The sequence below is a fragment of the Bos grunniens genome, chromosome 11, assembly GCF_055505025.1.
Source record: "Bos grunniens cultivar Pamir isolate PY7600 chromosome 11, Bosgru_T2T1.0, whole genome shotgun sequence".
In the NCBI taxonomy this organism is placed as follows: Eukaryota; Metazoa; Chordata; class Mammalia; order Artiodactyla; family Bovidae; genus Bos; species Bos grunniens.
This window is the reverse complement of record NC_141175.1, coordinates 95,777,684-95,793,703: the sequence shown is the minus strand read 5'-3', so window position 1 is coordinate 95,793,703 and position 16,020 is coordinate 95,777,684. Positions and strand designations below refer to the sequence as shown.

General features: G+C 36.8%; 1 protein-coding gene across 3 annotated transcripts in view; it reads left to right on the top strand.

The window, feature by feature from the left end:
• EXOC6B (exocyst complex component 6B) overlaps window positions 1-16,020 on the top strand; it is a 730,532-nt gene that overhangs the window by 113,331 nt on the left and 601,181 nt on the right. For all 3 annotated transcript variants that reach the window (XM_086327590.1, XM_086327589.1, XM_086327591.1), the window contains exon 6: window positions 13,045-13,249. In XM_086327590.1, the coding sequence (XP_086183716.1) occupies window positions 13,045-13,249 (205 nt within the window). The remainder of the gene's footprint in view (window positions 1-13,044; window positions 13,250-16,020) is intronic.

The window sequence follows — 16,020 nt, the reverse complement described above, 5'->3', positions numbered from 1 at the left end:
CGTAAGACCAGAAACTATAAAACTCCTAGAGGAGAACATAGGCAAAACACTCTCCGACATACATCACAGCAGGATCCTCTATGACCCACCTCCCAGAATATTGGAAATAAAAGCAAAAATAAACAAATGGGACCTAATTTACCTTAAAAGCTTCTGCACATCAAAGGAAACTATTAGCAAGGTGAAAAGACAGCCTTCAGAATGGGAGAAAATAATAGCAAATGAAGCAACGGACAAACAACTAATCTCAAAAATATACAAGCAACTCCTACAGCTCAACTCCAGAAAAATAAATGACCCAATCAAAAAATGGGCCAAAGAACTAAATAGACATTTCTCCAAAGAAGACATACAGATGGCTAACAAACACATGAAAAGATGCTCAACATCACTCAGTATCAGAGAAATGCAAATCAAAACCACTATGAGGTACCATTTCACACCAGTCAGAATGGCTGCGATCCAAAAGTCTACAAATAATAAATGCTGGAGAGGGTGTGGAGAAAAGGGAACCCTCTTACACTGTTGTGATTTTTAAAATTTATTTCACAGACTATTTAGAAGTTCATTGGTTAATTTCTAAATATTAGGGGATTTTCCTGATGTATCAAAATTGATTTATATTTTAGTTCATTGTGTTCATAAATGTAAAATGTATGATTTCAATCTTTTATATTTTTTGAGACTTGATTTATGGCCCAGTTTTATGGTCTGTTTTGGTGAAAATTACATATATACTTTAAAACAATATCTATTGTTATTGAGAAGAGCATCTTTAACTTTCATTTAGACATACTCGTTGATAGCATTATGCAGCTTTTCTACATCCTAATGATTTTGTATTTGTTATTTGCTGACAGGGGAGTGTTGAAATTGCCTATTATGATTGGACTTACATATGTGTTCTTTTTATTCTTTCAATTTTTTCAGTGTATATTTTGAAGCTCTTTTATTGGTTGCATACACATTAAGCATTGTTTTATCTTCTTTATGAAAGGACCCATTTATTATTATGGAAAGTTCTTCATCCCTGGTAATATTTTTTCTGAAATATATGTTGTTTGGTATTAATATAGCCAACCACTGCTGCTATCTTTTTGCTTAATTTTTACATTGCCTATTTTTAATATACATTTTTCTAAAATATTTTTAACAGCCTCATTGAGATATAGTTCATATACTTTTCACTTCATTTATTTAAAACATACAGTTCAGTGGCTTTTAGTGTATTCAGAGTTGTATGACCATCTTCACAGTCAATTGTAGAATGTTTTTATTCTTCACAAAAGAAACTCTGAGCCCCTTGGTCATCAGTATTCAATTTTTTCCTGTCCCCTGCCTCCCTTGCCAGCTACTGGGAATCACTGATCTGTTTTCTGTTTCTTCATATTTACTTATTCTGGACATTTCATATAAATGGAATCATACAATATGATTGGCTTCTTTAGCATAATGTTTCTCAGGTTAATCCATGTTGTACCATATATCAGTACTTTATTTCTTTTTGTTGCTGAATATTCCATTGCATGGATATACCACACTTTTATTTATCCATTCATTAGTGGATGAGCATTTGGGTTGTTTAAGTTTTAGGGTTTTACAAATAATGCTTCTATGCATTTTTGTTTACAATTTGTTGTGTGGAAATATGTTTTTATTTCATTTCTCTTGGCTTTCTTGGAATGAAATTTTGCTGGATCATGGTAATTCTGTTTAACTATTCAAGGAACTGCCAGATTGTTCTCCAAAACAGCTGTGCCAAATTACCTTACCCCCAGCAGCATATGAGGATTTGATTTTCTATACATCCTAGCCAGGACTTAGAATTGTCTTTTGATTACGGCCATCTTGGTGAAATGATATCATATTGTTCACCTTCATTTTTGAAATCTATTTTTGATGGATATATAATTCTAAGTTTATAGATTCATTTGTTCTTGAGATGTCTTTTTTTTTTTTTTGTCTTCTGGCTTGTATAATTTCTGAGAAAGAAGTATATGAACAGCTTTTTTTGGTCACTCTCCTTATTGTGTATTTTCTCCAGCTATTTAAAAACTTTTGCCTGTAAAATTTGTTCTCAGCAATTTGATTTTGATGTGCTTTTGTATAAATACGTATGTATGCATTCATGTATGTGTGTATTTATCCTGCTTGTGGTTTGTTTAGTTTCTTGGTTTTGTGAGTTTATAATTTTCATAAAATCTGAAAGATGTTCAGATACTATTTTTCCAAATATTTTTTTTTTTGGTCCCTTTTCCATCCTCATTCTGAGATTTCAGTTTTATCTATGTTGGACAACTTCACAAAATCCCGTAGGTGATTTGAGGATCTTCTTTTTTTCCCATCTTTTTTCTCTGTACTTTATATGGGATAGGTTTTATTGCTGTGTTCTTTTTCATTGTCAAATCTTTTAATTTCATCCAGTGAAATTTTCATTTCAGATGATATATTTTTCATCTTTAGGAGTTCCCTTTGGTTTTTTATTTTTAATTTCATTTGTTATTTTTCATCTTTTAAAAATACATGTTATAGTGCTCTAATTTCTCTGTTTATGTACTTCTTTGCTAGTTCTGTCATTTTTGGTATTTTGGATTTCTCTGAAGATTGTTTTTCCTAATTATACGTCAATTTTTTGTTCTTTTTGTTTCTTGTAAGTTTTGATTAGATAATGGCCATTATATTACGTTGCCGAGTGTTTGAAGTTTGGAGGACTTTTCTTTCTTACAGGATATTGGTCTTTGTTTTGGCAAATAGTTTAGTTGTTTGCAGATCCATTTGAATCCCAGTCTCATCAGACCCCATTTTTAAGCTCGGCTAACTTTTCCTTTTGGGGCTTCCTTGGCGGCTCAGCTGGTAAAGAATCCGCCTGCAATGCGGGAGAACTGGGTTTGATCCCTGGGTTGGGAAGATCCTCTGGAGAAGGGAAAAGCTATTCACTCCAGTATTCAGGCCTCGAGAATTCCATGGACTGTATAGTCCATGGGATCGCAAAGAGTTGGACATGACTGAGAGACTAAGCACAACTTTTCCTGTATTCCAGGGGTCGCTTGGAGTAGTATTCATCTCCTTTGAAAAACTCTGAAATCCCCAAGAGCTCTGCACTTTGGCTGTTCAGAATTCAAATGTTTTCTCTGTCTTATCTGAGCTCTTTGAAGTATTTTATCTTACATCTCCCTTCTGTCTGTCTCTCCTTCCTTGTTCTTCCTGTCTTTCGTTCCCTTCCTTTTTTTCTCTTCCCTCCCTTCTTTATTCCTGTTCGTGCAGAATTTTACTTTTCCTGTGCTTGGCCTAGTACTCAGCAAAGGCTCAAGGGAACTCTTGTATAAATTTCTGCACTTCTTTCTGCATTGCTTCCCTTTTTTGAGGAAATTTCTGCACAACCTTTAGGTGTATCATTATTCCTGAACTGCATCTCTGATGCTGACTCTGCTAAGTTGTTGGGCTTTGTTTGGGTTTTCTCTGACTGTGTCCATGATCTAGAAGTCACATTCAGGTAACTATTAAATTCACCTTGTTTGTTTTCCTTTTTTCAGAGACCACAGTTTTGTGTTATTTGATGTTCACTGTCTGAAAGCAGTTGCTTTATGAATTTTAGCTAGTTCCCAGGTGGTGTTAGTGGTGAAGAACCCGCCTGCCAGTGCAGGAGGCATAAGAGGCATGAGTTTAATTCTTGGATTGGAAAGATCCCCTGAAGAAGGGCATGGAAACCCACTTCAGTGTTCTTGCCTACAGAATCCCATGGCAGAGAAGCCTGGTGGGCTACATTCCATAGGATCACAAAGAGTTGGACATGACTGAAGTGACTTAGCACACACGTAGCCAGTGTTTTACTTCTTAAGAGTGGGAGTTCGTTCTCTTCCTTGTTATTCCTTCATGACTGGAAGCTTAGTTACTTTTTTTTAAAGCTATAAATACTGATTATAATACTAGGTTTTGTGCTCCCTGAGGAAAGCTATCTGACCATCTTTCTATCATTAGCTCATAGAAGGAATTAAGTATTTTTTATTAATGATCTTTAATTAGGAAAGACACCAGTGTTTTCTGTGGTGAAAGCTTTTATTTCATATTCTTACCATACTCTGAATTAAAAAAAAAATTCTCATGGTAGTTGTGATCCACTTTAAAAGATCAATTAGAAATTTAACACCTGTCACTGTGAAAGAGTGCCATGTGCTGTGCACTGCTTAGTTGCTCTGTTGTGTCTGACTCTTTGAGACCCATGGACTGTAGCCCACCAGGCTCCTCTATCCATGGGGATTCTCCAGGCAAGAATACTGCAGTGGGTTGCCATGCTGTCCTCCAGGGGATCTTTCCAACCTAGGGATCGAACCCAGGTCTCCTGCACTGGCAGGCGGATTCTTCACTGTCTGAGCCACCATGGAAGCCTAAAAATACTGGAGTGGGTAGCCTATCCCTTCTCCAAGGGATCTTCCCAACTCAGGAGTGGAACCACGGTCTCCTGAATTTCAGGCAGATTCTTTACCAACTGAGCTACCTGGGAAGCCTGAAAGAGTTCCATACTATGGCAAAAAAGTACCAAAATTTAATTTGAATATAATCAACAGTCCTCTTTTTAGAATAGCATTCAACCATGTTTAAGGTATTCTGAGCTTAGGTTATCCAATTTTTAGGATTATTTTGACTTCATTTCCTGCCTCATTTTTTAAACAATTTTTTGCTTTGAAGTGGGGAGAAGGGGAAAACTAGCACACATGCAAATGAAACTTAGGAATTGGCTTTTGATTCCATTTTAATAATGTTTAGAGGTTTTCAAAAGTAATGTCAAAGTTGTGTTCTAGATTTCCATGGCCCCTGGAAATAGAATTTTATTCTTTTGTTGTCTGCTATAGAGGAGTTTATACAGTCCATGGGTTCGCAGAGAGTCAGACACGACTGAGCGACATTTACTATTTTATAGAGGAGTTTAATTGGAGGATCATGGGAATTTGAATGAATGCTATTGATCTATTATTGATGAAATATGAGTATGTTAGGGAAAGGACAATGGAGAAATAAAGTAACATTCTTTATTGCCAGAAATCACTGGATTTTATACTAATTAGCCTCGAAAAATGTGGCGTTATTTGACAGACCAGATGTTTCCAGCATACAGCCATGTGTCTCATCAGTGAATGTGCCTGTGTCCGCAGGCAACATTGTTAGATTTTTCTCATTCTGTAAACAGTGTTCCAAAATATAACTAGACCCTAAAGTGTGTTTATCTTTTGGCTTAATTTCTGAGTTTATATCCATTCTAAAGTTTCTCTCTAGAGGAAATGCATTTTATTGCACATAGCTCTTCATACCTAATTGTAGTATAAACACCATTATGTTTACACTAAACCATGTAAATTGTACTATTTTTGAGTCTGTAACATTTTGATAAAAGCAACCATTTCAGGTTAAACTATATTTGTAGTTTTATTTCTAAATTTAGGGGAAATAAATTTCTTCCCTTCATTTATTTGGATTAAAATTTTGATTTTTGGAACAGAGGAAGGGAAAACATAAACAAAGAAAACAAGTAAATCCAACCTCTAGGCTTTAGTGTTTGTGGTATTAAGTGCATTGGAGTAAAAAGAGTTTAAGTATCTACCATGAAATTCATTCTTAAAATCTAAAGTAGAACTAGAAGTCTTTCACTTAAAGGATCAGAACTGAGTTTTTCCTCAGTTCAGTTCAGTCGCTTAGTCATGTCCAACTCTTTGTGACCTCATGGACTGCAGCACGCCAGACTTCCCTGTCTATTACCAGCTCCTGGAGCTTGCTCAAACTCATGTCCATCGAGTTGGTGATGCCATCCAACCATCTCATCCTCTGTCGTCCCCTTCTCCTCCTGCCTTCAGTCTTTCCCAGCATCAGGGTCTTTTCTAATGAGTCAGTTCTTCGTATCAGGTGGCCAAAGTATTGGAGCCTCAGCTTCAGTATCAGTCGTTCCAATGAATATTCAGGACTGATTTCCTTTAGGGTTGACTGGTTTGATCTCCTAGCAGTCCAAGGGTTTTTCCTATACCAGGTATATTATGGGAAATGTGGAAATTAAAAACATGAAGAAGAAATTCATTACCTTTAAGGTTTCTATCCAAAGGAAAGAAAAAATCACAGTTAACATTTTTGTATGTATTTTCCTAGTCATTTTCTATGTACTTGTTTGTGTGGGGGCTTATATTTACTATATGTAGCCATACATTGGAGAAGGCAATGGCACCCACTCCAGTACTCTTGCCTGGAGAATCCCATGGATGGAGGAGCCTGGTAGGCTGCAGTCCATGGGGTCGCGAAGAGTCGGACATGACTGAGCGACTTCACTTTGACTTTTCAGTTTCATGCATTGGAGAAGGAAATGTCAGCCCACTCCAGTATTCTTGCCTGGAGAATCCCAGGGACGGGAGCCTGGTGGGCTGCTGTCTATGGGGTTGCACAGAGTTGGACACGACTGAAGCGACTTAGCAGTAGCAGCAGCAGCAGCAGCCATACATAGATACATATTCATAATTTACACATATATATGTATTTGTAATTTTGAAAAACATGATTATACTTGTAAGTTCTATTTTTTGAATTAACTTTCATTCAACAATATTGTGAACATTTTGCTATTTTATTATTCTTTGGATATACATATATACTACATGGATATATCATAATCTGTTTAACCAATTCCTTGTTAATAGAATTCTACTTTAGTATTTTATTTGCTAATATAAGTAACTTTAATTCAAGAGGCTTATACATATTTTTGTGCATCTAATTTTTTTTTGCGGGGGCAGAGAAATGCAACTGTTTAGAATATGTGTTTGGTAATATTTTTCATTGAAAACTTGTATCAGTAATATAAATTTGTTTACCAGCAGGATGTGAATTCTCATTTATTGAAACTTTTGATAATAATATCCATTGCCTTTTAAGAAATCTTTGGTAGTGTGAATGACAAAATCATATTTTTGACTTTAATGTCTTCATATCAGTCCAACTTCTTTTTTCATGTTTGCCTTTTGGGGTGCTCTTGTGACTTTTCTTTTGCTCATTGCTTTTAAAAAACCCTCAAATTTATATGTTGCAAATAATCTGTACTAGGTTGCTGTTTCTTCTTTATTCTTATTATACTCTTTTTATATATACTTATTTTGTTTTTGGTTAGTCAACTGTATCAATCTTAGTTTCGTTTGTTCTCTTATGCTAATAGAAGCTTTCCTACCTAAGAGGTAAATCTTGTCCCTATAAAATTATTATAAAATGTCCTTCTATGTTTCCAACAATATTTGTTGTATATATATTTTTTAAATTTTATTTTATTTTTAAACTTTACAATATTGTATTAGTTTTGCCAAATATCGAAATGAATCCGCCACAGGTATACCCGCATTCCCCATCCTAAACCCTCCTCCCTCCTCCCTCCCCTACCCTCCCTCTGGGTCGTCCCAGTGCACCAGCCCCAAGCATCCAGTACCGTGCATCGAACCTGGACTGGCGACTCGTTTCATACATGATATTATACATGTTTCAATGCTAGTCTCCCAAATCTCCCCACCCTCTCCCTCTCCCACAGAGTCCATAAGACTGATCTATACATCGGTGTCTCTTTTGCAGTCTCGTACACAGGGTTATTGTTACCATCTTTCTAAATTCAAAATGGATTAAAGATCTAAACGTAAGACCAGAAACTATAAAACTCCTAGAGGAGAACATAGGCAAAACACTCTCCGACATACATCACAGCAGGATCCTCTATGACCCACCTCCCAGAATATTGGAAATAAAAGCAAAAATAAACAAATGGGACCTAATTAAACTTAAAAGCTTCTGCACAACAAAGGAAACTATTAGCAAGGTGAAAAGACAGCCTTCAGAATGGGAGAAAATAATAGCAAATGAAGCAACGGACAAACAACTAATCTCAAAAATATACAAGCAACTCCTACAGCTCAACTCCAGAAAAATAAATGACCCAATCAAAAAATGGGCCAAAGAACTAAACAGACATTTCTCCAAAGAAGACATACAGATGGCTAACAAACACATGAAAAGATGGTCAACATCACTCATTATCAGAGAAATGCAAATCAAAACCACTATGAGGTACCATTTCACACCAGTCAGAATGGCTGCCATCCAAAAGTCTACAAGCAATAAATGCTGGAGAGGGTGTGGAGAAAAGGGAACTCTCTTACACTGTTGGTGGAAATGCAAACTAGTACAGCCACTATGGAGAACAGTATGGAGATTCCTTAAAAAACTGGAAATAGAACTGCCTTATGATCCAGCAATCCCACTGCTGGGCATACACACTGAGGAAACCAGAAGGGAAAGAGACATGTATACCCCAATGTTCATCGCAGCACTGTTTATAATAGCCAGGACATGGAAGCAACCTAGATGCCCATCAGCAGATGAATGGATAAGCAAGCTGTGGTACATATACACAATGGAGTATTACTCAGCCATTAAAAAGAATACATTTGAATCAGTTCTAATGAGATGGATGAAACTGGAACCTATTATACAGAGTGAAGTAAGCCAGAAAGAAAAACACCAATACAGTATTTGTTGTATATTAATATAGCCATTCAAACACTTGTATGGTTACATTTTGGGTGTATATTATTGTAGCTTTTACTTTAACCTGTTTGTATCTGTGACTCTAAAGTGGGTTTCTTGTGGGTAACATGTAGTTGGATCATGCTTTTTAAATCTGTCTTTTGATTAGCAAGCTTATTAGTCCATTTGCATTTAATATAATTATTAATATGGTTGGGTTTTACTCTCTATTTTTCATGTCTTTTTTGTTCTTATTTATCTTTTACTCCTTTGTTGTATTAAATATTTTTTAGTATACTGTTTTAATTCTTCCATAAATTTTTGTGAAAAATTTTTTTATTGTTTCTGTACTTAGACTGTGGTGGGTCTTCGTTGCTGTGCACAGCCTGTGCTGAGCACGGCTGCGGCGAGTGGGGACCACTCTTCATTGTGGTGCATGGGCTTCTCGCTGTGGTAGCCTCTCGTATGGGGTACAGGCTTCGGAGTTGTGGCACATGAGCTTAGTTGCTCCAGTGCATGTGGAATCTTCCCGGACCAGGGATAGAACCTGTGTCCCCTGCACTTGGAGGCAGAGTCTTAACCACTGGACCGCCAGGGAAGTACCGTAAATTTTTTAACAGTGTATTTTTTGAGTTGCTTGTTTTTTTAGAGGTTACTCTATGGATTATAATCTGCTTCTTCATTTGTCATAGACTATGTGTCATAGTCTATTTTAGGTCATTGCTGATATAGTTTTGATGTAGTATATAGAAGTAGTTTTGCTTCAACTTAGCTCCATTTCTTCCCTCTTCTTTAGTGCTATTATTGTTATTTATTTATTTAATTTTTTTTATTCTCTAATCACCTTTATTACTTGAGGTTTAAAGAAAACCTTTTTTTTTAAACTTTTTTTAAAAATTTTATTTTATTTTAAAACTTTACATAATTGTATTATTTTTGCCAAATATCAAAATGAATCCGCCACAGGTATACATGTGTTCCCCATCCTGAACCCTCCTCCCTCCTCCCTCCCCATTACTCAGCCATTAAAAAGAATACATTTGAATCAGTTCTAATGAGGTGGATGAAACTGGAGCCTATTATACAGAGTGAAGTAAGCCAGAAGGAAAAACACCAATACAGTATACTAACGCATATATATGGAATTTAGAAAGATGGTAACAATAACCCAGTGTACGAGACAGCAAAAGAGACACTGATGTATTATTGTTATTTATATTTCATCTATATATTTTATAAAGCCAACAATGCAATATTATAATCATTGTTTTATAAATGTCTTTTATTGTATTAAAAGAAGAAAAGAGAAAAAACTATGTTCAGTTTTTTATATTCAGCAGATATTTATTGTTTCCTGTGTTCTTCTTCTTTCTTTTTTACTGAGAATTCAGTTTACTACTTGCTATCATTTCCTTTCTGACTTTTGTTAGTATTTCTTGTAAGGAAGATCTATTAACAAGGAATTATCTCAGTCTTTGTTTTTCCGGGAATATATTTCATTTTCATTTTTAAAGTTTAGTCATTAGCTAATGATTGGTCCTGGGTGCTCTAAGAAACGTGAGCCAATAAAAGTATCTACCCTTTGTCAGTGGATTTGTTTGTGGATTAGGGACTTCAGTAAAAATTCAGGCAGTTTTCAACTTTGCTGAGCTTTTATTTCCTTCTCCTGGGTGCAAGTCCAGTGCTGTGTGTGGTGCTTAGGCCCTTTTAGGTGTTACCTGTGTTTGTGCACAGCCTCTGGGTCAGCCAGTGATATGCAGAGAGCTGTCAGGTTATTCGTATTGCTGAAGCCTGGCTTGGAGAATTTTGAGCATTACTTTACTAGCGTGTGAGATGAGTGCAATTGTGCAGTAGTTTGAGCATTCTTTGGCATTGCCTTTCTTTGGGATTGGAATGAAAACTGACCTTTTCCAGTCCCGTGGCCACTGCTGAGTTTTCCAAATTTGCTGACATATTGAGTGCAGCACTTTCATAGCATCATCTTTTAGGATTTGAAATAGCTCCACTGGAATTCCATCACCTCCACTAGCTTTGTTCATAGTGATGCTTTCTAAGGCCCACTTGACTTGACATTCCAGGATGTCTGGCTCTAGATGAGTGATCACACCATCGTGATTATCAGGGTCAAAATTCTCCAAGCCAGGCTTCAGCAATATGTGAACTGTGAACTTCCAGATATTCAAGCTGGTCTTCGAAAGGCAGAGGAACCAGAGATCAAATTGCCAACATCTGCTGGATCATTGAAAAAGCAATAGAGTTCCAGAAAAACATCTATTTCTGCTTTATGGACTATGCCAAAGCCTTTGACTGTGTGGATCACACAGTGGAAAATTCTTCAAGAGATGGGCATACCAGACCACCTGACCTGCCTCTTGAGAAACCTGTATACAGGTCAGGAAGCAACAGTTAGAACTGGATATGGAACAACAGACCAGTTCCAAATAGGAAAAGGAGTATGTCAAGGCTGTATATTGTCACCCTGCTTATTTAACTTATATGCAGAGTACATCATGAGAAACGCTGGACTGGAAGAAGCACAAGCTGGAATCAAGATTGCTGGGGGAAATATCAGTAACCTCAGATACGCAGATGACACCACCCTTATGGCAGAAAGTGAAGAAGAACTAAAGAACCTCTTGATGAAAGTGAAAGAGATGAGTGAAAACGTTGGCTTACAGCTCAACATTCAGAAAACTAAGACCATGGCATCCAGTCCCATCACTTCATGGGAAATAGATGGAGAAACAGTGGAAACAGTGGCTGACTTTATTTTTCTGGGCTCCCAAATCACTGCAGATGGTGACTGCAGCCATGAAATTAAAAGATGCTTACTCCTTGGAAGGAAAGTTATGACCAACCTAGATAGCATATTCAAAAGCAGAGACATTACTTCATCAACAAAGGTCCGTCTAGTCAAGGCTATGGTTTTTCCTGTGGTCATGTATGGATGTGAGAGTTGGATTATAAAGAAAACTGAGCACCAAAGAATTGATGCTTTTGAACTGTGGTGTTGGAGAAGACTCTTGCGAGTCCCTTGGACTGCAAGGAGATCCACCCAGTCCATCCTAAAGGAGATCAGTCCTGGGTTTTCTTTGGAAGGACTGATGTTGAAGCTGAAACTCCAATACTTTGGCTACCTGATGTGAAGAGCTGACTCATTTAAAAAGACCCTGATGCTGGGAAAGACTGAGGGCAGGAGGAGAAGGGGACAACAGAGGATGAGATGGTTGGAATGCATCACCAACTCAATGGACATGCTGCTTCTGCTAAGTTGCTTCAGTTGTGTCCACCTCTGTGCGACCCCATAGATGGCAGCCCATCAGGCTCCCCCGTCCCTGGGGTTCTCTAGGCAAGAACACTGGAGTGGGTTGCCATTTCTTTCTCCAATGCATGAAAGTGAAAAGTCAAAGTGAAGCTGCTCAGTCATGTCCGACTCTTAGCGACCCCATGGACTGTAGCCTACCAGACTCCTCCATCCATGGGATTTTCCAGGCAATAGTACTGAAGTGGTGTGCCATCGCCTTCTCTGCAATGGACATGAATTTGGGTAAACTCTGGGAGTTGGTGATGGACAGGGAGGCCTGGCGTGCTGCGGTTCATGGGGTCGCAAAAAGTCGGACACGACTGAGCGACTGAACTGAACTGATTAGGTTATTCTGTGGGTCTCTTATTTCTTACTTCCTTGTTAAGTTTTTGATTAGTCCTCTAGTCAGCACTTTGTCCCAACCAAGATGAACATCAGGCCAGTAGATTTGGAAGCTCCCACCTCCTTTTTGTAACTGAGTTTGCTACTTTTCCTAACAGCACTAGTCAGTATAGGATTTTCATCCTCTGCTCCAAATCATGTCAACCCCTAATGGCAGAGAAGTTGCTAATTTTCCTGACAAGTTGTAACCAGGGATATGATGAGGGAAGGTGAAGAGGATGATGGAGGTAGCTCCAGGCAAGAACACCATTAAGTCCCTCTTTGTTTATTAGTTTTCATGAATAAACCCTTCTCAAGCTATTGTTCTACTTCCCAGAGTCCTTTCTAATTTCCAGTCCTGAAATGGCTGTTTGCAAAGTTTTATCCAGTTTTTATTTGCTTTTTGAGTAAAAGATTTGCTAAGTTCTTCTGTGTGCCACAGTTGAAAGTCTGTCCTTGGGATGATTTTTATGGCACTGATAGGATCATTTTGTATTTCTCTTTATTTTCGCTCTCTTTTTTTAATCTCCTAGCTGTGGGCTTTATTCTTTATGTAATGAATTTCACTGGTGGATTTTCTATGTTTTCTCTATTCTTGGGGTAAAATATTTTTTGATTATAATTTATTAAATCCTATAGTACATATATTAGTTTTTAATAATTTGATATTTATTTTTCCATTGATGTTTTTATTGAAACAGTCCTGCATTTGTCTTAATGTAAGTGAAAACTAATTCAGGCTAGAAATTTTCCCTGAAGAATATATCTGTGGCCCTAAAGAAGACTAAATTGACCTAAAGGTGATGCAATTCCTTTTATAGGCATTATCCTGCACTGAAAACTCTGGAACATCTAGAGCATACCTATCTTCCTCAAGTAAGCCATTATCGATTCTGCAAGGTGATGGTGGACAATATCCCCAAGCTTCGAGAAGAAATTAAGGATGTGTCTATGTCCGATCTGAAAGACTTTCTGGAGAGTATCCGCAAACATTCAGACAAAATTGGAGAGACTGCCATGAAGCAAGTAGGTCTGGGGTTTATGATAGGTTGGCCAGTGACTTTGCAAGTATTCTATTACATAGATTTCTTTTTGCTAAGTGTCTTAATTGTTTCTTGTCATTTTAGGGAAGTCCTTCATCTTTATGGGAACACGTGGTTTTAAAATATTTTTTATTTTCTTAACAGAGCAGTGAATTATTTACTAGTATATTGTTTTGCTCTGTAAATGCTCAGTAAATATTAATTGGCTGTTATGGTTTATACTGTTGTTTTGAAGAGGTTTTTCTATTTTTTGAATACTTTTCTAGACTTTGGGTATGATTCATAGCCCAGGGTTTCAAAAAGTACTACTTATAGTTAATGAGCTAAATTGTGCTGCATATACTTCTGATTGATTATTTACTGTGCAAGCAAAATGTTATATATGAGTATTTCTGTAATTGTTATTTCATGTATCAGGGATATCGATGAAAAAAGGCCTGTTGGAAATGGTGTGATTTATGATCATAGAAAGGAATTCGCTTATAACTCATTAAAAAGTAACAAAGTATTTAGATTTTTTCTTTCAGTATCTTCATCTCTAATTTATGAAAGTCACACAGAACATCCAGAAGTACTTTGTTGTTATGAATAAAGAACAGTAGTAATTTGCAGTATTATTTGCTCTTTGAAACTTAAGTCATGCTGATTTTATTAAAATTTCTCAGGATACCTTGATGTAACCTACAATGATAGGTAGTAGATTCATTTTATTATGGGAAGTCTTTTTTGGTTCTATAAACAACTATGTTCTTGAATAAGTCATTTGTAGTTTGCATCATTCTGTGAGGAAGAAGGGAGTAGGTCATATTTTGGGTCAGATTTTTGGTCTCAGCTATTCTTTTAGGTATTTGATTCTGTAAAAGAGATCTGCCTGTTGGAAATCCCTTTCCTAAGAGAATACAGATATTCTTTTCTCCTTTCTCCTTTAAAATATTTTTATTATTATACTTTGCAAAGTGCAAAGTTTAAAACTAGTTGATAAACTTTGATGGAAATAATCATATCATGTCTTTTTTTTTTTTTAGTGATGTATAAAAAATTAATCATTGGAAATATACTTTTGCTTTGCTGTGTATATTTTGAGTACAGGAATGAAAGTATCTTGTAAGGCAAGTCTTTATTGTGGTTGAAAATTTTTTACTAACCTTTCAAAATATTAAAAAGTAGAGTTGCTTTTTCTCGGCCTTTGCTTGAGAAATTACTTCGGTTTTGAAGTAAAAGACAAGATTCCATGAAAAGTATTATTATTTCATTTAATGAGATTTTCTGTCTCTCTCCCTAGTTATTTGAAGAAATTATGGCCTAGGGCAGGGAAGTGATTTGCTCAAGTTCAGTTTATAAAGGTCAGATCCTATAGTATAGAATTCAAATTAGATTGAGATGAATTTATCTGCTGTGTCATTCAGTCTGTGTAAACTGTTAGCTGTTGGCTGTATTTTTGTCATTTAAAGAAATGGTGATGAAATCTTTTGTGAATTCAGGACTTTTTAATTAATTGATAACCCTTTATTCCTCCTATAATATTTTTCATCTCAAGTATAGCTCTTATTGCATCTATTACTATCTTATGCTATAAGATCCTTGAGTAAGGATATCTTACACATTTTAAAATCTTCTGTAGTCCCTAAAAAGTAAGGAAAGTGGGAGGGAGAGAAACTACCACATACCCGCCTACTTTGTACGTATAGGTGTTCAATAAATATTTGTTTGAATTCATGGATGTTGGATTAAAAGGGAGAGGTTATGGTTTATTTCTCTCTTATGTCAAGTCCAAAATGATGTTTCTGATTTGTGATGGTTTTCTTTGCAATGGAGATTTAAGAAATGTCTCCATTATATGGCTCTGTCATATTTAATATGGTTTTGAAGCTTGCTGCAGAAGGGGAAAGACCAAAGAGTACTGGATGTGGTAGGGTTTTTTTTTTTTTTTTTTTAAGAAGCTTATTTATTTTGTTCTTAGCACACATTTTATTATTTATTTATCTTTTTGTCTGTTTCTTTGGCTGTTCCCTGTGGCATATGGGATCTTAGTTCCCTGACCAGGGATCAAACCCATGTTTTTAAGTTCTGGCCAATGAAATCAGTGTCGTAGTGATGATGTGTCACCTCCATGCCTAGTCCAAAAACCCGACCACAGGGTCTTCCCTGGTGGTCTAGTGGTTAACATTCTGTACTTCCAGTGCAACGGATGAGGGTTTGATCCCTGGTCAAGGAACTAAGATCCCATATGCCACAGGGAACAGCCAAAGAAACAGACAAAAAGATAAATAAGTAATAAAATGTGTGCTAAGAACAAAATAAACAAGCTTCTTAAAAAAAACAAAACAAAACCCTGCTTCTGCTAAGTCGCTTCAGTTGTGTCCGACTCTGTGCGACCCCATAGATGGCAGCCCACCAGGCTCCCCTGTCCCTGGGATTCTCCAGGCAAGAACACTGGAGTGGGTTGCCATTTCCTTCTCCAATGCATGAAAGTGAAAAGTGAAAGTCAAGTCACTCAGTCGTGTCTGACTCTTCGTGACCCCATGGACTGCAGCCTACCAGGCTCCTCCGTCCATGGGATTTTCCAGGCAAGAGTACTGGAGTGGGGTGCCATTGCCTTCTCCTTGAAGAGATCTCTAGTCTTTCCCATTCTGTTGTTTTCCTCTATTTCTTTGCATTGATCGCTGAGGAAGGCTTTCTTATCTCTCCTTACTATTCTTTGGAACTCTGCATTCAGATGCTTATATCTTTCCTTTTCTCCTTCGCTTTTCACTT